Raw genomic sequence first — 24,123 nt, 5'->3', positions numbered from 1 at the left:
TGGCTTATTATTAGTTGAAGACTGCCCAGACCTGGTAAAGATGACAATCATAAACACATCTGTATAATAATTCATAATGTTAAAAGTGCTTTTGCATAGTCTCACTTGACTTTGAATCTTCTGAGTTATATATTATTTCCATTCCTAGTTGAAGAAAAGGAGACTTGGACAGTGGCCTGTCTAAAGTAACGAAAAACTGGGACTGGAACCTACGTTCCTTTACTACACATTTCTTGTTTATGCTACCACAGAACCCTGTAGTGATAAACCATTACTGGAATAACAACTTAACACATATGCTCTACTGATTTATGTATCGTAACTCTATAAGCTTATGTAGCATAAATGTTACATGAACAAGCATAACTATCACTATTACATTTTTTCAGGAACGATAATATCTGGGTCAGTGATAATAATGTGATAATTTGGGGGAAATTTATTGCTAGCTAGCTTTTTCAGTCTGACAAACTTGGTAAGGCTGAGATAAATTTAGACACTATAACTCTTTAAATTAACAGTAAACTGACTTACAAAAACACAATAGAGAGCCAACATCTGCGCCAACACATTCCTTCACATTCCTATTTTGAAGAAAAAAAATTTTTTTGAAGAAAATTTTTAAAAATATTGTTTTATCAAAGAAATTTTGTTTTGACTAAACTTAGGAACACTGAAAAACAAGTGTCTACACTTAAGAAATTAAAGAACCTGCAAGTGTACTGGAGAAAACGTTAAATGAAAAAAAAAAGTGTAAGTAAGGTCTCCTCAAGGTGCCACATCTAGGGTCTTACACCGAAATAAAAAACTTTAAAACATTTCAAACAAGCCAGCTGCTGCCAATGTATGGAGAACAAAGTATCCCATTAACTAAAGTGCCTAAACTGATTTAAATGGTATCTTGGTTACTTTTTAGAAATTGCAACACGCTGCTATTTATATAACAGCCTCTTCTTCAAAATGACAGTATGGCAAACTTAGTTTTTAAAAATAATGCAATTTTTGTTAAGAACTTGACACACGTTTGCTTCCCTGGAGAGAAGCAAAGATCAGAGTTAAGATACTTTAACACACTTTTTTTCCGCCTCATCAGAAGCCAACGTGCAATACAACATGAAAAATGTCTAAGCTGGAACCTTGTAATTTGGCTCATTGTACACTACGCCTTTCCACTACGCTGGATCTTATTTCTAGTTTCCAGCTTAGCTATTAGTAGTGGCTGGGAGGGCAAGTCACTTCTCTGAATGTTTCATTTCCCATAAAACCAGAAAATGGGTGGAGGACCATACAGAGCTTTGAGCCGAATAACGTCTATTAGATATCATCAAAAGCTTTTTCCTCCGGACGATGCAAACCCAGGCACACGGGGTTCTGCTTTGCCCGCATCCCACTCCCGAGCCTCGGCTTCGTTCCTCTTCCTTTCAACCTCAATTCGGGCTCCTGAAGGTTAGCAAAGAGTTCTTTTAACGAAATCCAGCGCTCCTTTGTCTCCAAACTTGGCTAGGAAAGGATTCCGAGGCCTCAGCTGGCTGAGAGAAGGTAGTGGCGGCGATCCACCCTCGCCGGGCTACCCACCCACCCCAACCCGAGTCTGGCGCCGAAACCCCGGCGCGTGCTTGGGGTTCCCCGGTACCGCGAGGCGCGCCCTCGCCCGGCCACTGTTCCTGGTAAAGGGCGGGATGCCAGGACGCGTGCCGGGACAGCGGCAGGCGGAAGCCGCTGGCGGAGAAAACGGGCGGTTCCCGCCAGCGCGGGTGGGGGAAGGGCCGCAGCCACACCCGGAAGTCGGTCTGGAAGGGAGGGGGGAACATGTGGGGGCGAGGCTTCCGGTAGCGCAAAGGGTATCGGGAGAGGCTTCCAGCAAACCTTCTCTGGCTTCTGGAGAGACGGACCACCGTTTCCGCGGCTTTGGCTTCTGCGATCTGCGTTCAGGCTAAACGGCCACAGCGGCGCCACTGCCGCTCCCCTTGTGCCTGGTTCTGACCGTATTTGTTCCCCGGAGGCCGCCCCGGTTACAGCAGCGGCCGCGGCCGACATGTTGTGAGGCGGCGGCGCGGGTGTCTCAAGGATGGTTTGGCTGAGGCGGCAGCAGCGGCTGCTGGCGGCGGCGGCGGCATTGGCAGCGGGGGCTCCGGCTCTGTAGAGCCCAGCCCGCTGGGTGTCCGTCCTGTACCGCGGCCAGACCAGTGCCCCTGGACCTTGCCTCTGCTCCGGCGCCGTTGGGGAACCGGTTAGGCGACAGCGCACGCCCCGCAGAGGAGACACGAAGGGGGTTCTCCAGTGCTCAGATTTCCGGACCACCTAGCCTTCCCCTCTCCGACCTGGGCAGTGCTGTCCCCAGAATCCTCAGCTCCCCCCCGCGAAATTTGCTCCCAGCCTCGCCCTGAATCTTTCACACACGCGGGTGTTCCACGCCCTCTCGAGCCAACCCCTCGCCCCTTAATTTTCTGCACCCTCTTCTCAGAGCGCCCCCCGGATTGCTCTCCGAGGGCAGCCTTTTGAAAAATCTTCGTGGAGCAGTGGACCAGAACTGGGGGAGTTTTCAAAGTCGGGCGCGAGAGATAGGAAGGTACGATGGCTTCCTCATCTGGAAACGATGATGATCTCACTATACCCAGAGCTGCTATCAATAAGATGATTAAAGAGACTCTCCCCAATGTCCGGGTGGCCAACGATGCCCGGGAGCTGGTGGTGAACTGCTGCACTGAATTCATTCACCTTATATCTTCTGAAGCCAATGAGATTTGCAATAAATCGGAAAAGAAGACCATCTCGCCAGAGCACGTCATACAAGGTAAGTGGTATGTGTGGGATTTTGTTTCAAAGAGGGGCCGGGGACAGTGCTAATCGCGTGACCTGTTCATGTCAAAGCCTTCAGTCCTGTCCCCTGGTTAGTGCTAATAACTGAAAAAGCTGCGCGGGCATAGAAGCAGCCGGTGCCTTAAAATCCCTGTGTAATATTCTCGTGGTCCTTTTCAAACAGCGAATGCAGGTAAGGGTTTCAAACGATTAGGTCAGCTAACATCCCCCCAAATAAGGTAGTAGCAGCGATCTCAATTTACAGCGAGGTAAGCCCAAGCAACAAGAATTTTGCCTACCTGAAGTGGAAGCTAGACGTGACAACTGAGAAAGTGCCTGCCTAAAGTGGAACCTAGATCATGACAACTGAGAGAGGAACCCAGAAGTTCTGCCTTGGAGAATTAGAATTCAGACCAGAAGTTCAAGCATGAGTGGAAAGGGTACCCCTTCCCCACCCGACCTTTTCACCAGTGTAGAGGAAAAGATGAATTTTCAGAACACGAGTAAAAATATTCTTAACGTGCATGTTCAACGTTGTAAAGTTTATTAGTGTTGGATAGAGTGTATTTTCTGCTTTAAAAATGGTTTCATGGTCCTAACGTTAATCAACAAGTTGCCAAAGCACTCCAGTTCTATTCTGTAAGAAAAGGGGCAGTGTTCTTTAATTTTCCTTCCCCTCCTTCCTTACTTTCTTCCTTTTTTCTGTAGCTTGCTTTGTTCCATGGAGATAGATTTTTAAAGCTTGGGTTGAAAGATTGTGAGAGATGTTTTTCATGGAATATTTCCCCCTTGTTTCCTGCTGTCATCCCCATTTAGATGTAAACGCTTCAGCTTTTATTGAACAGCAGTTCTGAAAGTTTAACAGTTTCTTCTCTCATCTTGGAAAGGATTTAGTTCAGTTAATAGGGATTTGGGGGACCATATTCTGATGGTTTGTTTCAGGGATGGGGAGACATTTACTAGTCATAATGTTTTGGGAAGCACTTTCTGTGACTTGTACATGTACTCTTATGAAAAGGTTGCATTCTATTTGAGGTGATAACTTGCTTTTTATAATAACCCAATTAAAATTCTAACAATTTCTTGATTGCTTTTGAAGTCAGAAAAAAAATCATGATTAATTTAATTTTGGTAGGCAGGCGGTTGTCTACCATTTTATTTTTAAAATTTAACTTTTTAAAAGGTGACTTCCCTGTTATTCTGAAGTAGAGGACACATCTGCTCATATTCACCATATGCAGTATTTTATGGTCAATATTGACAAAAGGATTAAATGATTCATTTTTGATCCTTAATGATGTGTAGGAGATAGATTTAAAACATACTCTGCCATTTCCATTTCAGTACATAAGGAGAAAAAAAATCCCTAGGAAGAAGTATATTTGATTTTAAAGCTAGTGTTTTCTTCTACTTGTTTGGTGTACTCTGAAGTAAAATGAAAGCCAAGTTGTCTATGTTTCCTCTTGTGTTTTTATTTTTACATTGTATGTGCAGTTGTCACAAGCCTTTCACAAGATTATCCAACACAAATAGCTGTAATTACCTTTTACAACTCATAAAAGAGAAAAAGGATCTTTTATCAACATTGTCTTTCTAATGAAAATTGCAAAAGATTTCAAAAGGATCTGCCTAAACATTTGTTTACACCACAGAAGTGGGGATCATTCCAAAAATCTAAAAACACATTACAATCTGTCTTCTTGGGTAGAGTTTATTCTTTTCTAGGATATATTTAGATTTCTGATTGACATGATGGAAGAAAAGTGCAGCTGTAGTGAACAGTATGCTAAACAGCTCAACTTTGGAATATGCTAAATTCAGTTTAACATATGAGTCAAAAAGTTCCAGTGAAAGCATTTTCCCTGTGTACTGAGGATGATTTATTAATTAAAAAAAAAAAATCACGCATTAACCTGCTACAGCCTTATAAATTTACCTTTTTTTTTTTAACATTGCCTTTGTTAAGTGGATAAGGACCTACATTTTAGCCCCAAATTCTCCCCAGTTAGGGGAATAGATTTTATACATTTATAATCTCATATTGATATCATATTGCTTAATCATTTAAAGAAACTTTTGTCTTGAGTGATTAAAATTTTTTAAAAGAAATCCTTAAGGTGTGTATTTTTTTAGGTGGTTAAAGTGTGTGTTTATAGACTAACTCTAGAAAGTTGGGTATGACATTTTTTATGCTGTTCTGTCAATGTTGATTATTTAAGAATGTAAGATATAGCCAAGTGGAATAATGTACGTTTTAAAGTGGTTTGATTTTCACATGTTGAAGTTTGGATTTTTTTGGTAATAAGTTTAATGAACTAAACTTTGCTTCAGAACATTTCACTTGCCACTTTGCTTTACCTTGTCAGGGCAAATTAAGCATTTGAGGCAGTTCTGTAAAATGCATGCAGAAGTTAAAATAATTTTATTGCCAGTAAATCTGAAATTATATAACCTAGTTAAAATTTTAAAAAATTATCTAACTATTTTGCTTATTTTTAGTTTAAGAACATGGACTTTGAAGATCACATACACACAACAGAGGGAGTTCTAAGCTTATAAGGTGTTCCTTTTATTTCGTTGCTGGGTTTCTGTGAACACATATCTTTAAATGAGTACTAACATGTTCTGTTGCATTATGGAAAGAACTGACATTGAGAGTTAGGAGCTGCAGGTTCTGTACCGGAAAGTCTGGCCTTAGGCAAATCTGTTAACTAAGGTTTCCCCATTTATGTATAAATAATACTTAATGGTTTCAGGTATAATTAGCAATTACTGAGAATCTGTCAGGATTGAGAAACTTACATGAAATATGCTACAATAAATAATAATTTAAAAACTTTATAGTGATACTGATTGAAATATAAAGCTGAAAGTCTGTTATGTTTAACCTTACATCATGATGCCATTTGTAAAGCCAAAGTGTAAATAAGAATATTTTAAGTGATATTATTTTATTTCTGCATTTTAAATCTCTTGCTACATTTTTTTTTCCTCATGTTTTTGAGAATAGTAACTGAAAGTAGTGAAAGTTTGAAAAAGTCTCCGAGGATTCACTTCTTCAGCAGTTGTGTTGCTCCAAGCTCTGTGTTGAAGGACTTTTTAAAAAAATTATAACCCCTCTCACACTGGTACTTTGGTAAAATACAAAAAAAATGGATCACTAGAAAAACAATGAAATTTTTTGATACTGCATTCAATAGAAATAAAATTACTTTGTCAAATTGCTATGAAGTTTCTTCTTTTTCCCCCCAGCTTTTTGAAATATAATTGACATGTAGCATTGTGTAAGTTTAAGGTTTACAATGTAATGATTTGATGTGTGTATATATTATGAAATAATTACCACAATAAAATTAGTTAACACAGCCATCACTTCACATAGTTACAGTTTTGCCGTGAAGGTTCTTAAAATGCTTACTTTGAATTTCCGTACTTAACTCATTGCAGACCATTACAGGCATTTCTGGCACAAGTCCATGGACCACACTTTGAGAATCTTGCTCTAAAGCCTAAACCACAGTCTGTTTTGGAAAGTGGATGTGGAGTAGTTTTGAAATCAGAGGATCTGAGTGATTGCAGAGAAGTTGTAATAATAAGAAGAATGATATTGTATTGCCTAAATAATCATCCATACTGAAATTTTTTTCTGAAGGGACATGTAATTTACATTGCACAATTTATCACATAATCAGGTGCTTTTCAAGTTAGGATTTTACTGTTTTCTTTAAAACTGGTATGTATTTTGTTTTTGTTTTCCTTCTGCCACCCAGCAGTTACTTTTGAATACTACTGTGTACTTGGCACTGTACTAGATACTGCTAAGGATATAAAGATGAATGATATTTGATTCTTGCTCTGCCATCCATCTCTCATTGTTGTCCCAGATTCCCACGAGTGGTGATACCATAGAGGGCATGATTCTTAAGGGTCTTTGTCAGGCCAGTAAGCCAAGAAGTCACTTTGGCCTACATCCTCTTAATATATTTTAAGCTAACTACATCACCTCCATACCTCCATCACCTAACATACAAACAAAAGAAAATAGAGAAATTAGAGAATGCTATTTTTTATATTTTAGTTTTTTCAAATGAAAAGCATGCATTATGCACATGAAGTATAAAGTAATTCACACAAATTCATGTTATAACAAAACTTTTTTTTTTTTTTTTGCGGTACGCAAGCCTCTCACTGCTGTGGCGTCTCCCGTTGCGGAGCACAGGCTCCGGACGCGCAGGCTCAGCGGCCATAGCTCATGGGACCAGCTGCTCCGCGGCATGTGGGATCTTCCCAGACCAGGGCACGAACCCATGTCCCCTGCATCAGCAGGCGGACTCTCAACCACTGCGCCACCAGGGAAGCCCTATAACAAAACTTTTGAGGAGTACATCATTTTTGGTAAAATATAAGATACGACTGTATTAAAATTGTTGGGTGGACATTTTTACCTTTTTTTTTTAAGTAGTTGTCTTAATATCTGTCTTTTGAATTGAAAAAAACATGCTAAATGTTTTTTTTTTCCTTAATATGCCATGCACTTTTCTGGGTACAGTTTTAAGGTAGATGGCAGAGGGTAGCAGACAGACCTCTGAGAAACAAGTGATATGTGTTTTATCCACAAATTTTAAAATATATATATTATTTTTTTTTTGACTTTTACTCTGAGATCCTTAGAGCGAGGGCCATCAATAGTCCATAAAATCCCTTTGTACAAATTAGAAAAAGGCACTCCTTCTGTGTATTAATTTTGTATCCTGCAACTTTACTGAATTCATTGATTTGCTCTAGTAGTTTTCTGGTGGCATCTTTAGGATTTTCTATGTATAGTATCATGGCATCTGCAAACAGTGACAGTTTTACTTCTTCTTTTCCAATTTGGATTCCTTTTATTTCCTTTTCTTCTCTGATTGCCATGGCTAGGACTTCCAAAACTATGTTGAATAATAGTGATGAGAGTGGACACCCTTGTCTTGTTCCTGATCTTACAGGAAATGCTTTCAGTTTTTCACCATTGAGAATGATGTTTGCTGTGGGTTTGTCATATATGGCCTTTAGAATGTTGAGGTAGGTTCCTTCTATGCCCACTTTCTGGAGAGTTTTTATCATAAATGGCTGTTGAGACACTCCTTCCTTAAAAACCTTTACTACCATCTGCCAGAAAAAGTGCTATAATAAGCATACAAATCTATGATGTTTACAGTATGAATGGCTCTCCTCAGATACGCTGCTGTTGTGCACTGAACCACCTGCACAACTGTTAACGGATGGCCCTGCTTAGGAGCCATTTTCCTTATCCTTCAAGATTCTCCTTTATGTAAAATAGGGATATTATTACTACATGATAACAGATGATGTAAAATATCCCCATTTAGAAAATGCTGTGTCCAGTTACTCATATCCGTTAGCCAAAATGTGTTTAAAATTAGGATTAAAGTCAATGCAGTTTTGAAATTAAATTTATGGCTGCTCCTGTTGAACCATTTTATTGAGAGTACAGTGTACTCAGCATTGAGAGTATAGCTCTTTCAATAATATTAAATATTAACCTTGGACTTACTTGCAGTTTTTTTTTTTGAAAACAGTGTTTTCAACCTTAGATGTGTTTAAAAGTGAGTTTTTTGTTTCTGTTTTTTAATTTTTAACCCAAGCCCTCCATGGTTTAAGGTAGATTGGATTGAAGTTTTTAATGTCTAGTCTAGTGATTCATGACATTTTGAAGAGTTCTCTCAAGTGTATTGACTTAATTTAGTAAATTTAATATACTTGTTCAGCTTGAATTCAATGGTGTGATAATGCATAGCTATACATTTATTTAGGTCCTGTATACTTACTAGCATACTCTTAAGTGTAAGAGAAAAGATATAGATGAATAAAAAAAGTCCCGGCGCCTGCCAGCCTGTGACCTCGCGGCGCCGCCTCTGCAGGTCTGCTGCGATGCCTGTCGCGGTGGAGGACATCATGAGGCTCCTGTGCTCCGTTTCCGAGGAGAGGAAAATGCGGGCGGCCGTCAAGCACTCTGGGAGGGGCGGCCTGGTCACAGGGGCCGTGGCCTTCGTTGGTGGTTTGGTGGGCGGGCCACCAGGACTAGCCGTTGGGGGGGCCGTCGGGGGTTTGTTAGGCGCTTGGATGACAAGTGGACAGTTTAAGCCAGTTCCTCAGATCATAATGGAGCTGCCATCTCCTGAGCATCAGAAGCTCCTTAACGAAGCCACTGCCATCGTCAGGCGCCTGGAATGGACAGACGCCGTGCAGCTGACCATCCTGGTCATGGGCAGTGAGGCCCTGCAGCAGCAGCTGCTGGCGATGCTGGCCAACTACGTCACCAAGGAGCTCCAGGCGGAAGTGCAGTGCGACGGCTAGGCCTCTGCTCCGGGAAGCGGGGTCCATTTAGATGATTCCCGCCGACTCATGGAAGGTGACTGGGGAGCTGCAAGAAGCCCCACATCATCAGAATATTACCCTAAACTGTAGCGAAGTCTCTTGCTGGAGAGGCTGGGGCTGTGCTATATCATGTTCTGGAAATTATTTAAGATGCCGTGTTTTGTGGCCGTGTGCACCTGTGTGCCCTGACAACCCTTCAACTGGGAAGCTGGTGAACAGTAAAGCCGTGACTGCTGCCACGTAGCGGCAGTTTTCTGAATCTACTCTCGCTCACATAGGGGCTGGAAGAAGGTCTTCACGTTCAGCCTTCTCATCTCATCACGTGAAGATGATACCTGTCCAGGCAGCCGTTGCCTGACCAGCCCTCCCTTGGGACCTTGGGGCTGTCCCCTGCTGGAATCATGTTTACCTCTTGAACGCCCCTTCCCCACCCAGTGACTTCTGAGTGGCCTCAGGGAGGGGGCAGTTGGCCTGCTGAGTGAAGCCACAAACGTCAGTGGCACCCAGCCTCTCCCCCAGTAGCTGCCCGACTGGGCTCTCGCCCTCCCAGGGGCTTGCTTTCCCCATCTGAAAAGTCATAGTAGTTCTTGAGTGATGTTTTTTAAATTAAATATTTTCAGTAAAATTATTGCTCTTTCTGAAGTGGTAGAATTATAAACTAAGAAATGTGCCCACCCTAAATTTCACCCTAAATTTCCCCTAATTTCCCCTAAATGTTTTCTGAACAACAACAACAAAAAGATGAATAAAAGATGAATAATATGTCCAAGTTAAGGGACTCTTACATGTTAGACACTGTGTTGTTAAATGCCATAGGTTAATCACTTGTTGATTTCCACAATCCTTAAAGTATTAAAAATATAATAGTGAATACTTAATTTTGCTCCTTCTGTGGGCCAGCCTGTGTTCTTAGCTCTTTGTTTATATTCATTTATTCTTCACAGCAACCTGATCTGATGAGATGTAGGTACTGTTATTCTTGTTTTAGAGGAACAGAGGTGAAGGAACTTACCCTGACTCACACAGCTAATATGAGGCAGAGCTGGGAGTCAGTCCCTGTGGGGCTGCAAGCTTAACCACTATAGTGCTTCTGGCTGTAGGAAGATATTGTGAAATAGATGCTGTTTTCATTTTACAGATGGGAAATTGAAGCTTAGAGATATTAAGTAACATATCCAAGGTTATACAAATACAGTGACAACCAAGTTCCAAATTCTAAGTCTATCTTATTTCAAAAGGGGGAGATTACTTCTGTCTAGGAGGATCAGGCAAGCTTAATTTGAAGATATAGTTTGATCCAGGCCTTGAATGAATTACTGTCAGCACGAATGTGGCAAACTGGTGCCTGTTGGGAAACATTGAGCGGTCAGGTTTAACAAAGTATGCAGGGATTTAATGGCAGAAATAAAGCTGGGAAGGTAAGTGGGGCTAGATCTTGGAGAACCTTGTTGTAGGGCTAAGGAAATAAGACTTTTCTTTTTTTAATTTATTTATTAAAATTTTTGCCTGCATATGGTATTTGTTTTTCTCTTTTTGGCTGCGTTTGGTCTTCGTTGCTGTGCTCGGGCTTTCTTTTAGTTGCAGCGAGTGGGGGCTACTCTTCGTTGCAGTGCATGGGCTTCTCATTGCGGTGGCTTCTCTTGTTACGGAGCACGGGCTCTAGGCATGCAGGCTCAGTAGTTGTGGCGTGCAGGCTCAGTAGTTGTGGTACACGGGCTTCGTTGCTCCGCGGCATGTGGGATCTTCCCGGACCAGGGCTCGAACCCATGTCTCCTGCATTGGCAGGTGGATTCTTAACCACTGCGCCACCAGGGAAGCCCAAAACTTTTCTTTAGAATAAGAAAATAAGACTTTTCTTTAGAATGTGGTGGGACACCTTAAATCATTTACTGATTTCTTTTGGTACTGTCTCCAGCCAGTATTATTGAAAATGCACTACTATGCTTGTGCCTTTAAAAAAGAGAAAAGAGGGACTTCCCTGGTGGCACAGTGGTTAAGAATCCGCCTGCCAGTGCAGGGGACACAGGTTCGAGCCCTGGTCCTGAAAAATCCCACGTGCTGCGGAGCAACTAAGCCCGTGTACCACAGTTACTGAGCCTGCGCTCTAGAGCCCGTGAGCCACAACTACTGAAGCCTGCGCGCCCAGAGCCTGTGCTCTGCAACAAGAGCAGCCACCACAATGAGAAGCCCGCACACCGCAATGAAGAGTAGCCCCTGCTTGGGGCTTCCCTGGTGGCGCAGTGGTTAAGAATCCGTCTGCCAATGCAGGGGACACGGGTTCAAGCCCTCATCTAGGAAGGTCCCACGTGCCGTGGAGCAACTAAGCCCGTTTGCCACAACTACTGAGGCTGAGTGCCACAACTACTGAAGCTTGCGTGCCTAGAGCCTGTGCTCTGCAACAAGAGAAGCCACCCAATGAGAAGCCCGTGCACCGCAACGAAGAGTAACTCCCGCTCGCCGCAACTAGAGAAAAGCCCACGCGCAGCAACAGAGACCCCACGCAGCCAAAAAAAAAAAGAGTAGCCCCTGCTCGCCGTAACTAGAGAAAGCCTGCGTGCAGCAACGAAGACCCAATGCAGCCAAAAATAAATAAATTTATTTAAAAAAAAGAGAGAGAAAAGATAAAACTTTGGCTTCTAGCATTGACACTTAAAAAATAATGTCTGTCAATTCAAGTAAAAAATTCAGGCTGCCTAATTTTCACTTAATTTCCTACTATACTCCAAACTCCTTGAGGCCAGGGATTAGGTGGTGGTTAATTTGGTAAACAGAACTCAGAATAAGAATAATGTCTTATTGAAATTTGGGGGGAACAAGGGGAGGGTCTGTAAGTTAATTAAAATTCAAGTAATAGCAGTCTGCTTTTTGGCATCACATTATTTCTAAAGACGGTTTATGAAAACAGCTTAATATATGAAATAATTAAAGTTGTAAGTCATTCAAAATGCCTTAAAAAACACAGCTTATATGGGAATGTAGATTTTAAAGGTATATTTGGTATTCTCCTTGAAGAGCAAATTCCTAAAGTTGGAACTTAGGGCATCTTTACTGAGGGAGTCTGGCTCATCATAGTTGTTGAAAGACTGTAAGAACTGATGAACTAACTTAAGTTCATTTACTGTGTTTTTCACCACCTATATTTCATCAGTGGCTCAGAAAGCAAAATATGATTTTGGGGCCTTAACATTTAGAAAACTATATAATCTTAAATACAGTGAGCCAAAAGGAAATTTTATGCTTTGTCTTTCTGGATTACAGAAGGCCTTTTTTTCTTACAAATTTTTCTTTCTAAATGTGAAAAAATAAAGGGAGATAATTTTTTGTTAATGTTTCTTCCATCCTTATAGTCTTCCTTTATCCCAGTTTTTCTGCCATGTCACTTTAAATATTTTTATAGTGTTTCCTGTTAAGTTTTATTTTCAAGGGAAACTTTGGTTGAATATAAATGCTGAATTTCATAAGCTCTTTCCACCAGTATTTCTTAAACTTAGCAGTTTGAGTGTCTTTGCTAAAAATACTAGTTTCCTGTTGGTATATTAGACAAAAGAACTTATCTATTCTTTCATCTTATCCTGCTGAAAGTTAGAGCATGTGTTACCAGCCTACTTTTTCTAAGCCAAATGGTACAAAATATGTTTTATTAACAAATATATTCCAAATATTTGCTCTTTTTGTATTCTTTGAGAAAGTGATGACTTAATGGTTGATTTACTATGAGTGGTATAGGAAAAATGTTTTCTTACTAAAACCACATGTTCTTACATTGGACTTTTTTTTTTCCTCCAGGAAATGCTTTGGTTTTTAAAAAATTAGAAAGAAAAGGAAAAGTGAAGGCCAGTGCCTTGAAATGTTCCTTAAGTTTTAACTAATTTGCCATCTAATATTAAGAAAGTTTGATAAAATATTTTGTCTTAGCCATACCGATGATTGTTGTGCAGCTATAAAATAGGTAAAATTATTAGAAAGCAACAACCTTCCCCTCCAACACCCAGCCCAAAACCCTCACCAAACTTAATGTTCCATAGGTGAGAGAAAAAGTTGTGTTTTTACCACTTTTTCATGTTTTCATATTTTCATTTCCCCAGCACTAGAAAGTTTAGGCTTTGGCTCTTATATCAGTGAAGTAAAAGAAGTCTTACAAGAATGCAAGACAGTAGCATTAAAAAGAAGAAAGGCCAGTTCTCGTTTGGAAAACCTTGGTATTCCTGAAGAAGAGTTATTGAGACAGCAACAGGAATTATTTGCAAAAGTAAGTAACACATTTTAAATTATTTTCATCTGAATCTGACCCTGTTTACTAACCAAAATCATACTGGTTTCTAAAATCATTTCCTTAGTCAACATACGTACCCCCAAAATTTTCTTTCTGTGGCTGATTGTTTGATCATAGAGCCTGATGTTAGGTCTGGCTAGTTTTTTACTTTATATAAAAGCAAATATTTGCAGCAGCCTATTTTCTGAGAACAACTCCAAATAACTACTGAGATTTTATTTTGATGTTTTTTCAGGCAGAATGGCCATTTAAAAGCATGAAAAGTATACCTAAACATTCTTAAGATTTAAAATGATAGACTGGTGAGAAAATATTGTATCAAATTTTTAGACGAATGGCATATAAGAAAAATCTGATTAACATCTACTTTGTAGTTAAATTAGGTCTTTAATACACCTTTAAAACATTCTAATCTTAAAAACTTTGAAGGGCCAGTGGAGCAGAGAAAGGGAGAAAACTTTTCTGCTTTCTTGCTTGTCACAGTTCTAATGTCCAGTCTGTGAAGGATTAGCAACAAGTACTAATATCCCTTTAGTTTTTAAGAAAGGAGGGGGGCTTCCCTACTGGCGCAGTGGTTGAGAGTCCGCCTGCTGATGCAGGGGACACGGGTTCGTGCCCTGGTCCGGGAAGATCCCACATGCCGTGGAGCGGCTGGTCCCGTGAGCCATGGCCGCTGAGCCTGCGCGTCTGGAGCCTGTGCTCCGCAACGGGAGAGGCCACAACAGTGAGACGCCCACGTACCGCAAAAAAAAAAAAAAAAAAAGAAAGGAGGGGACCACAGGGAGCTGGGACTGAATGGAATTTGTGGCTAGCCTCTTAGAATTTCACCAATGTTATCTCTGTACCATCTTCTGGGCCTGCCTTGGCCCATCCTTAGAATCCTGGGTACCTTCTTATTCCCTTCCAGGTCCCCTTGGTGGCAAAATAGAAGCAAGCTCTGTAACACATTTCGGAGCTATCCTCTGTGGAAGATCATATTTTCCAAAGATGACTGCTATAGTATATCTCACCCCTCGTGTTCTCCCCATGGTTCACTGTTCCTTGGTGTTATAGTAGAGGCAACAAAGGCTGGCAGCATTTATTACCTAATAAAAATACCTAGGGATGAAGATAAGGGGATGCAGAAGCCCACACAGCACAGCTTTCACATGGAGTGAATAGACACTACAACCAGTATGCACACATACCCCATGCTGATGGCAAAGACCAACACAAAAAAGCTTTCCATCAGTCCTTTCCACTCAGGCATGGGATGCAACACCTAGAATACCTACAAGTATGCAGGGCAAGAACAAGAGGAAGAAATTGAGAGAGAAAAATTGGCGTTTCCTTCTTCTCTACCAGGTTCCTTGAAGCTGGGGAGAAGACAGTTACAGAGTACAGTGATTCTTGAATGTGACTGAATATTTACTCCACATAAGGCTGAGAGCTTAATAACCTGATTATTAAGAATGCAAATCACTGTTCAAGGCAAAACTTATCAGCTGGGGCTGAGGTACCTTAACGGTATTTTTACTTTCTCTTCTCTGTACCTCCTCCCCACCTACCCTGCAAAGGCAGGAGCAAGCAATTATGAACTTGAAAATTTATGATAACAGCTTAAAAAATAATCCATTCCATTTTTGGGTACTACTAAAATGCTCAAATTGCTCAAGCAAACTGTCTATATGTAAATACTTTTTTGAAATAAAGCATTTGACTGACTTTCCAGTGGGAAGATCTTGAAAGTTAGACCTAAATCGTTGGGCCAGAGGTTGTTCTATGGCAAACAGGATGTAAAATATGGAGTGTTTCAGTTCCATAGAGATACTTATTTCATCATGGGCATAGAGCTGTATGGTCATTTATAAATGTCTGTCCCTACCATTAGTCTGTAAGCTCCCTGAGGGCAGGACCCATTATTAGTTGTATCTCTAGCACCCACCTAACATGGTAACTAGCACAGGGGGAGTATTCAGTAACTATTTGTTGAATGGATGACTGAGTTGGGTTGGTAAGTCAAGGAAGCACAGAACTCTAGGGATGGAAGAGACTTTTGAAAATCATTTACTTCAACCTTGATGTTCCAAATTACAATTCTGAGGTTCAAGGAGGTTAAAGAACCTATTCACCATTATTAAAAAAAAAGAGGGGAGAAGGTGATATTGTTTTTTCCCTACAAAGTTCTGGCTTCTCATTTGAAATTGAAAGACAGGTTTGGTTTGAATAGAATAAGAATTGCTACCAGTTACTGTAATTACCATTAGAACTGGGAAATACCATTTTAGGTCATCTCTTCCAGATGAGTACCATAACTGATCTCTTTGCAGTCATAACAACAAGTTTGGTTTATATTTAAAAGCATTTGAATTTTAAGTGTTATCAAGGACTAGACAGCAGATACCATTTAAACTAATAAGGAAGATAAAAGCTTACCAACATTTGAGTTCTAAACATGTGTTAATCATGTTGCCAAGTAATTTACCAGTATTATTTCATTTAATCCTCACAACAACCTATGAAATAGGTGCTAAAGTGGAAAAGCCTTTGAGGCAGGCATGAGCACATGCAAACAGTGTTATAATCCTTATGAATATGAGGTACCAAATGAGGAATGATAATTTTTTTTAAAAGCTAATGGCAGACTTCCCTGGTTGTTCAGTAGTTAAGGATCTGCCTGCCAAAGCAGGGAACATGGGTTCGAGCCCTGGTCCAGGAGGATCCCACATGCTGCGGAGCAACTAAGCCCGTGCACCACAACTACTGAGCCTGCGTTCTAGAAGTCTGCGAGCCACAACTACTGAGCCCATGTGCCACAGCTACTGAAGCCCGTGCGCATAGAGACTGTGCCCTGCAACAAGAGAAGCCACCGCAGTGAGAAGCCCACGCCCTGCAATGAAGAGTAGCCCCCACTCTCTGCAACTAGAGAAAGCCCGCGCGCAGCTAGACTAGAGAAAGCCCGCTTACAGCAACGAAGACCCAACACAGCCATAAATAAATAAATTTATTTATTAAAAAAAAAAAAGAGGCATGAAATAGCAAGATGTCTTTAAAAAAAAAAGCTAATGACTATTATTTATTGAGTCTCTACTATTGCAGATCACCTACAGGGTGCCAAAGGAAATATTTGATAAAAGGAAAATGGTGCTCTGCTAAATACGTTATATACTTTGCAGAGTTCTTAATGAGTAATACAAATTTTACTATACCCATTTATGCCTTAAGAAACAGACTCAGAGATAGAGAAGCTTGCATGAGATCAGATCATTTGTTCTACAGACATTTATTAAAGTCTTCACTATTTACCAGATATAGTGCTAGGTGCTAGGCTTCTAACAGTATAAAAAAGAGACATGGTTCCTATCATTATGAAGCTTAGTACTGGGAAGGATTGACTTAAACAAATGAAAGGTAAGTACCTTTTGACTCCAAAACCTGTGCTCTTTCTACTATACTGTGCTAATGCTCTAGCCACCATTTTGTTTGCTTAAATTTATTTTGGAACTTTTAAGTAAAATGAACATGCTTTATCGTTTCTAGGGCAAAAAGATGAATGAAAAATAACTGACTGACTGCCATATCTGTCTTCAGCTCTCTACCCTTGTCATCTATTTTGTTTTGTTTTTTTCCCCTTATCTCCCTTCTTTCTTGCCCTGACCGATGGGTGAAAATACCCTAGTATTTCTTTGCTATTGTGAGAAAAATCAGAAGAGAAGTAAAATTATAGCAGCCGCTTAGTACTTTTTTTCCTAGAGCATAAAGTACTTTAGTCTTAAATATAAAAGGAACTGATAAATTATTATAACATCTTTTACATAACTTTCATTTCACTTAATCATTTAGACTTTATTTTATATGCCAAAACAATAGCAGCCTCATTTGAAGCTATCTTTCACTGTTAGCAGCAAATATTTGTTTGTTTGTTTGTTTGTGGTTTTTTTGCGGTATGTGGGCCTCTCACTGTTGTGGCCTCTCCCATCGCGGAGCACAGGCTCCGAACGCGCAGGCTCAGAGGCCATGGCTCATGTGGGATCTTCCCGGACTGGGGCACGAACCCGTGTCCCCTGCATCGGCAGGCGGACTCTCAACTACTGTGCCACCAGGGAAGCCCTAGCAGCAACTATTTGAAAAGGAGGTAATCTAATATGTTGAGATTAAAGTTAGCTGTAAATTATAAATGAGTTATTTAAGTGTGTGGAAGTGGGAAACTTAAAACACAATGAAAATCTCCAGAAGAAGTGAATTAGGAAGTATATGCCTACTTACTTCTCTTTCACTCTTCCATTTTAGAAGGAAAATACTTGGGATGGATTGGGTGAGAAGCAAAAGGGAAAAAAAGAAAGCAGAATAAATACACTGAAATTTTTAATTTGTGAAAATGAATACAAATAATATTTACCAATCAACATTGATTTTAAAGACACTGGAATGCTTTTATGTTCAGAGAGAAAAGTATGGGTGCTGATATGGGGTGATGATACCTAAAAGTCAGTTAAATTTTTAGTGTAACCAGTACATGTCTTTGTAGATCATTGAGCAAACTACAAGATAAAGCAACTTTGCAATAAGACCTGTGTAGAGACTTGAAATTATTTGAATTATCTTTTATGTGCCACAAAATTGTATCTATTTATAGTTGATTAGGCCACAAAGTAGGTATTATTAAGTTGATTAAATCAATATATTTGGTTTGCCCTACCATTTTCAAGTATTTTCTGTGAAGCGTTCTCAGTCTATTTTGAACTCTGGGTATTCCTGCCATAAAAGTAAACATGCCTGTGTTTTATGGAAATATTTTCTATATTTCTTTATAAAAATAGGTAGAAGTAGTTACTAGAATACCTGGTCTTTAATTTCCTAAAAAAACACAAATAACGTTTTTGTCTTGTAGGGAAGGTATAATATAGGTATATTAACAGCTGTATTATGATGTTGACTAGTCTCATGAGGAAGATGTAAAGAGATCCCCAAGTACAGAGATATCACATTAGATTTTAATGATATAGGAGTGTGCCAGTTACTAAGCAATTATCTCAGCATGAAACCATCCTTTCTATGTTCTGCTTTGAGACTGGGCACAGTACTCTGCAAACCACGTTTCTGTTTTCTAGCTGACTTCCTTTAGACTGTGCTGCCAGTAGGGGGCTCTAGAGGGAGATTACAGGGCTGGATGAAAGAAGGCACATGTTCCTTTCTTTTACTTTCGGTTGGCTTCAGGTTCCTTTGAGCAACCCAGCAATGCATCACCCTGGCTGCATCATTTTTTTCCTGTAGTGGGAACTGAATCTGGTTTGCAGTTTCTCTAATACAGAAGCAGCCTGAACATGCATCCCCTTCCTCAAGGATTTGGGTCTCAAACCTTGAGGCCCTCCTCTGAGCTCAGAGATGGTAGTAGTACCAGCCAATTTATGCCCTTTCTTCAGAAGTCTGAGTTTCATTTCCATGGGTTGCTCCTCTAAGCTTCCAAGTTTTAAAAATCCCAGCCTCTTCCCTTGTTTCCCCCAGTTTTAGGGTTGGTGGCTGCTTTCTGTAGTTGCCACCCACATATCTTAGTGTTCATTTCTTGCCTTTTCAGTTACCTAGTTACCACCTTTATACTTGGTTAATAATCTTTTATATGACATTCTTTCTGTTTCCCTGACTAGTGTAACTTCTATCTCCTGATTAGACCCTGAATGATACTGGAAGGAATCAGGAACAAACTTAATGGAGAAACTAGTATTTCAGTTTGACTTGAAGGAAGAGTGGAATTTCAGTAGGTGAAAATCAGATTTCAAATAGAATGACTATCAGCATGAGTAAAGGTAGCAAAAGTGGGAGGGTATGATGTGTATTTAGGAAACACTTTATGTTTATCTAGGGGTTTTTTTGGTTTGTTTTTTTTTTGGAGCACAAGACAAATGTTTTGAAAGAATATTAGAGAAATACATTGGGGCAGACAGTAATTTGGAGGATCTTGAACTCTAGGCTGAGAAATTTGGACTTAATTGGTAACAGTTAAATGATTTTTTTTTAAATTACAGATTAAACAAATTTATTTTATTTATTTATTTTTATTTATTTATTTTTGGCTGCATTGGGTCTTCATTGCTGAGCGCAGCTTTCTCTAGTTGCGGCGAGCAGGGGTTCCTCTTCACTGCAGTACACAGGCTTCTTATTGTGGTGGCTTCTCTTGTTGCAGAGCATGGGCTCTAGGCGCCCGGGCTTCAGTAGTCGTGGCACGCAGGCTCAGTAGTTGTGGCTCGCAGGCTCTAGAGCGCAGGCTCAGTAGTTGTGGCACACAGGCTTAGTTGCTTCGAGGCATGTGGGATCTTCCAGGACCAGGGCTCGAACCCATGTCCCCTGCATTGGCAGGTGGATTCTTAACCACTGCACCACCAGGGAAGTCCCTAAATGATTTTTTTTTAAGTGTAGTAATTTTCCCCTAGGAATGTTTGGATAATACATTTATGACAGATTATTAAGAAAAGTTAGGGATTTACATGGTAAAATCTTAAGGTTGTGCTGAGCCTCATTGTTTTCCCACAAAACATTCATCCAGTCAGAAACTACTGGGGGCCTGTATGTTGGGAATGCAACAATGAATATGGAAACATTTTCTATTCTCCACTCTAGTGGAGAAAAAAGACGTATACTTACATAATTAGAGAACAAAATGGATAAGTATGGAAATGCATAGAGAATTACAGAATATGAAATAGAGCAGAAAATGTGACCTAGAAGGACCAAGAAAAACTGAAAACTGATGTGTGTTTTAAATGATGACTAGCAATTGGCCATTCATAAAGGAGGGTATGAGCCAGGCTTAAAGAATACTTCTGAGAAAAGACAGAAATGGAGAAACAACATTGTTTTGGTAAACTCTAATGGGAAATTATATGATCTTTTCAAAAACAGATTCATTTTTCCCTTCTTGGTGTGGTTTTTCTGCTAATGGATGAAATTAAATTGGGAAGGAGCCTTAGCTCGTGCAATAGGGCATGTAATGCATATGTATGCATCTTGGTTTCTCAAATCCTGTGGTGGTTTATATAGAGGATATTTCAAATGAATGGATTTTAATTATCCCACTTAAATTCAGTACTGGATAAATAATTTTCACTAGTGTGTATGTGGGAAGAGTATGTTCTTTGTGTGTACATACGTGTGTATTTACAGAGAGAGGGGAGAGGGACAGAGGAAGAAAGAGATGTATCTATAGAGTAGGAAACTGTGATAGAAACTTAAAAGAAATTCAGTGTAGCTGGTGCATTCACGTACAGTACTTTTCCCTAACAGAGGTATTGTACTAGTGAACTTTTAAGCCACAGAAATAATTTTTAGATTGCAAATGTTTACGTCAAAATTATGAGTTGAGAGGACAGAAGAATCAAGTGAAACAGAAGAGAGAGAAACACAGGGAAAAGGAACCAAAGAGTGAATGTTGTGATTTTTCTTTAAATTTTTTTAGGTTCTTCAGTTGAACCATTATGTAGCATAAAAGGAAACTTTTATCGAAAATTTTTATGGAAACTCTCCTTAAGAAAATTGAGAAGAAGCAATCTCTAATTATATTTTCTTATAGAGTTCATGTTATCCTCATGTACAACAACTATATCATGGTTGGAAAATATCCAAATTTGATAATGACTGAGTTTATGAAAGTGTGCATGTTGTAGGTTTTTTTAAAAATTACTATTTTTTTTTTATGTTTTTTGTGTTTAGGCTAGACAGCAACAAGCAGAATTAGCCCAACAGGAATGGCTTCAAATGCAGCAAGCTGCCCAGCAAGCACAGCTTGCAGCTGCTTCAGCAAGTGCGTCCAACCAGGCAGGATCTTCTCAGGATGAAGAAGATGATGATGATATCTGAAATTCACCAGCTGAGTTTCTATTTCCTCTATAAATGTTTTTCCCTGCCCAAGAAAACAGTGAAAGAAATGCTTATCTGTAATTTTGTATGCATCTTGGTGGACTTGCCATTGGTATTCTAGGGATGTCTGCCGTTAAGTTTCATCTATTGTGTGCTATTCATGTAAAAACTGTCTCTTCTAACTATTGAAAATTTAAGGCTCAGTATAATATCAATTTTGAATTTTTAATGGTGTTTATGAAATTTTAGATAGCAGTGAGTCCTTTATTTGATCAATAAACAGTGTTACAGAAAACTTCAAGTTTATAAAAATACAGTGAAATTTATACAGAAGCTCTAAACCTTCATTTGCATTTCCTCTGCCCTTTTAACTAAACTAAAAATTGGGAATTTTAAATTATTGGGGGGGAGGTGCTATGTGATGCAGTAGATATTAGATCAGGCTGCTGAAAAAACAAAGAGTTCAGTTCTGTAGTATTTGGATTTTTTGTCTTTTAAAATGAGTATATATACAGGCACTAAATATATATGCTCAGATGAATATACTTGTTTTAAAAAAATCTCAAACAAGACATTCAAAAACTAGGGTGAGTATGTTCAGTAGTAGTTGTAAAATTTGGTAGGTTATGTTTTGATTTTGTTTTTGTTTTATGTGGAGGTAAAAACTAAAGTTTTATTATAGCATAATTCATCTTGAGCTACACTATTACATTTCAAAGACTGCCCCGTTTTGAGGACTGTCATGATTCTTAGTATTTCACTCCAATGATTGTTAATAGTATTACTTGCTTAGTCCATCCATGTTTATTGGAACTTGTGAAACAATTGCTTAGGTTCCGTTGGTTTAACTAAGGTTCATGAATATTCAAACCTTTGCTGGGGGAAAGAAATGAAAGTTAATGAGCATGCTTGCTATAAGACGGATTTTTTTGTAATTTAACTTGTAGTCATAGTTTACTTATTGTTTGTTTTTAGCATTACTTTTACAATTTCTTGACTAGATGGCCTAGAGTGTCCAATGCTTCCTTTTGAAATGGCATCATTGTCTCCATCATAATTGAGCTTTAAAAAAATGATTGTTTTATTTTGTTTAAGAAAGTGTATCATAATTGATCAGCCCTATATGAAACATAGTTTCAACCTGCTCATTACAAGGGAAGAGCTTTAATTTGGTTCCAGTAAATAAACTATGGTAGTGATTTTTATAGGAATCCAGTGTGTTGAAGAACTGGCCTATTGTTTGTATTTTGAAAACAGAATGGAAAGCCACTTAAGATAGTATGAAGTAATCTAAATTCCTATGTCAGTTGCCAAATCATTTAAATTTGTATATTCACCAGGTCTAAAGACAGATGGCAGATGCCAGGATTCCAATTTTAATTGAAGAGCTAAATAAGTGAAGTTTACAAGTATTAGATTTCTTAATGATCATATTTTGCAGTTTTAGAAAAAGTGAAATATTGTCATACATTTATTAAATACACTTCTTCCATGCCACAACTAAGTGAATCTTGCTTAATGTTTTGAGTTGAAGTTGGTATTGAATCCATGAAGTGCATTTGGACAAAATAGAAGGGATTGTTTTTTTAAAAGTTTAAGTACCAAAGGTAGTCTAGTCTAAGAAATAATAAGTTAATAAGTGTTGGCTTTTCTAACTTGTACTGTAACATCCTTATACTTTCTATTTTAAGTATATCTGTTTCTTATGTAAACAACTTAGATATTTTTCCATACTTTTTTTTTTGATGCAGAGTTCAGGTTAATTAATATTTTACTGCATCTGATAATGTATTATATGTTTGAATCCTAGTGACTTTTCATTTTGACATTCTTGTGATTTTCATATGCTATATTCTTCAAGCAATAAAATCTGATGTGTTTTATAAATTGTTCTTATATTTAATAATCTATATAGATTAATGGCATGAGATTTCTATTATTACCATTTTTACTAGTTTCAAGAATCCTAGGCCCAAAAGACATTTTGATCATTTGGTATATAGTATTTGACTTTCTCCTCTGTTTGCTGTTATTTCAGAAAATGTGGTTTTACTTGTATTTTTGTAATTTACAGTCCTAGGGTGCAGGCATAACAGAGCTAATTAAGCAGTATTTTACTCTTAGCTTATTTTTTAGCAGTTAACTATTACATTCTGTCTGTTGAGATTTTTAAAATCCTTTGGAGAGAGAAACAAAATCTTTATGGTTGTTGAGAAATAAAGTTATTGTTTAGTAAGTATTTTCCCCACCTCCTTGAATATATGTCTTTTTCAGCAGATTATCAGGTAAGTGTTGAAAAGGCATCAATTTTTAAACTTACATATACCATACATATAAGTACATAAATAAGGGTTTTCACAAATTAAACATACTCACTTTGCCAGCCCTCAGATCAAGAAACAGAGTGTTAAGAACATCCCAGAATCCCTCCTTTTGCCCCTGTCTCAGCACTATCTTCTTCTTCCTCCCCAGAAGTAACTACTATTCTGACTTCTAAAATCAGTTCTGCCTGTCTTTTATTTTATGTAAATGCATACATAATACACTCTTTTTTGCTCATCATTATATTTGTGAGTGATTGGTTTCCTGATGCCACTGTAATAAAGTATCACAAACTTAGTGATTTAAAACAACACAAACGTATTCTCTTGCAGTACTGAAGATCAGAAGTCCAAAATCAGTTTCATTAGGCCAAAGCTGAGGTTGGTTCCTGAATCTGGAAATTAATTGTGAGTGGAAAATCTGTTTCCTTGTCTTTTTTTTAGTTTCCAGTGTCTGCCTATAATCCTTGGCTTGTGGGCTCTTCCTCCATGTTCAAACCTTCTGCTTTTATCATCACATCA

At 38.9% G+C, this 24,123-nt stretch overlaps 2 protein-coding genes across 2 annotated transcripts; both read left to right on the top strand.

The window, feature by feature from the left end:
• The first annotated feature begins 1,852 nt into the window (after positions 1-1,852).
• DR1 (down-regulator of transcription 1) lies at positions 1,853-23,167 on the top strand. The gene is made up of 3 exons (XM_082647297.1): positions 1,853-2,794; positions 13,263-13,426; positions 21,134-23,167. The coding sequence occupies exons 1-3, from the start codon at positions 2,575-2,577 to the stop codon at positions 21,278-21,280; spliced, it is 531 nt and encodes a 176-aa protein (XP_082503423.1). The 5' UTR covers positions 1,853-2,574; the 3' UTR covers positions 21,281-23,167.
• Positions 8,716-9,156, top strand: LOC309837409 (protein C19orf12 homolog; the record flags this gene model as incomplete). Its single annotated transcript, XM_082677883.1, has 1 exon — positions 8,716-9,156. The coding sequence occupies exon 1, from the start codon at positions 8,731-8,733 to the stop codon at positions 9,154-9,156; it is 426 nt and encodes a 141-aa protein (XP_082534009.1). The 5' UTR covers positions 8,716-8,730.
• Positions 23,168-24,123: the final 956 nt, after the last annotated feature.

The sequence above is a fragment of the Grampus griseus genome (assembly GCF_964374135.1).
Source record: "Grampus griseus genome assembly, chromosome: 1".
Taxonomy (NCBI): domain Eukaryota; kingdom Metazoa; phylum Chordata; class Mammalia; order Artiodactyla; family Delphinidae; genus Grampus; species Grampus griseus.
The sequence above is the reverse complement of the archived record's forward strand: the minus strand, read 5'-3'. Positions and strand labels throughout refer to the sequence as shown.

Coding starts and splice junctions, on each gene's coding strand:
- DR1 (XM_082647297.1), top strand. CDS start 2,575: ATGGCTTCCTCATCTGGAAACGATGATGATCTCACTATACCCAGAGCT. Junction 2,795..13,262: donor GCCAGAGCACGTCATACAAG/GTAAGTGGTATG, acceptor TCATTTCCCCAG/CACTAGAAAGTTTAGGCTTT. Junction 13,427..21,133: donor AACAGGAATTATTTGCAAAA/GTAAGTAACACA, acceptor TTTTGTGTTTAG/GCTAGACAGCAACAAGCAGA.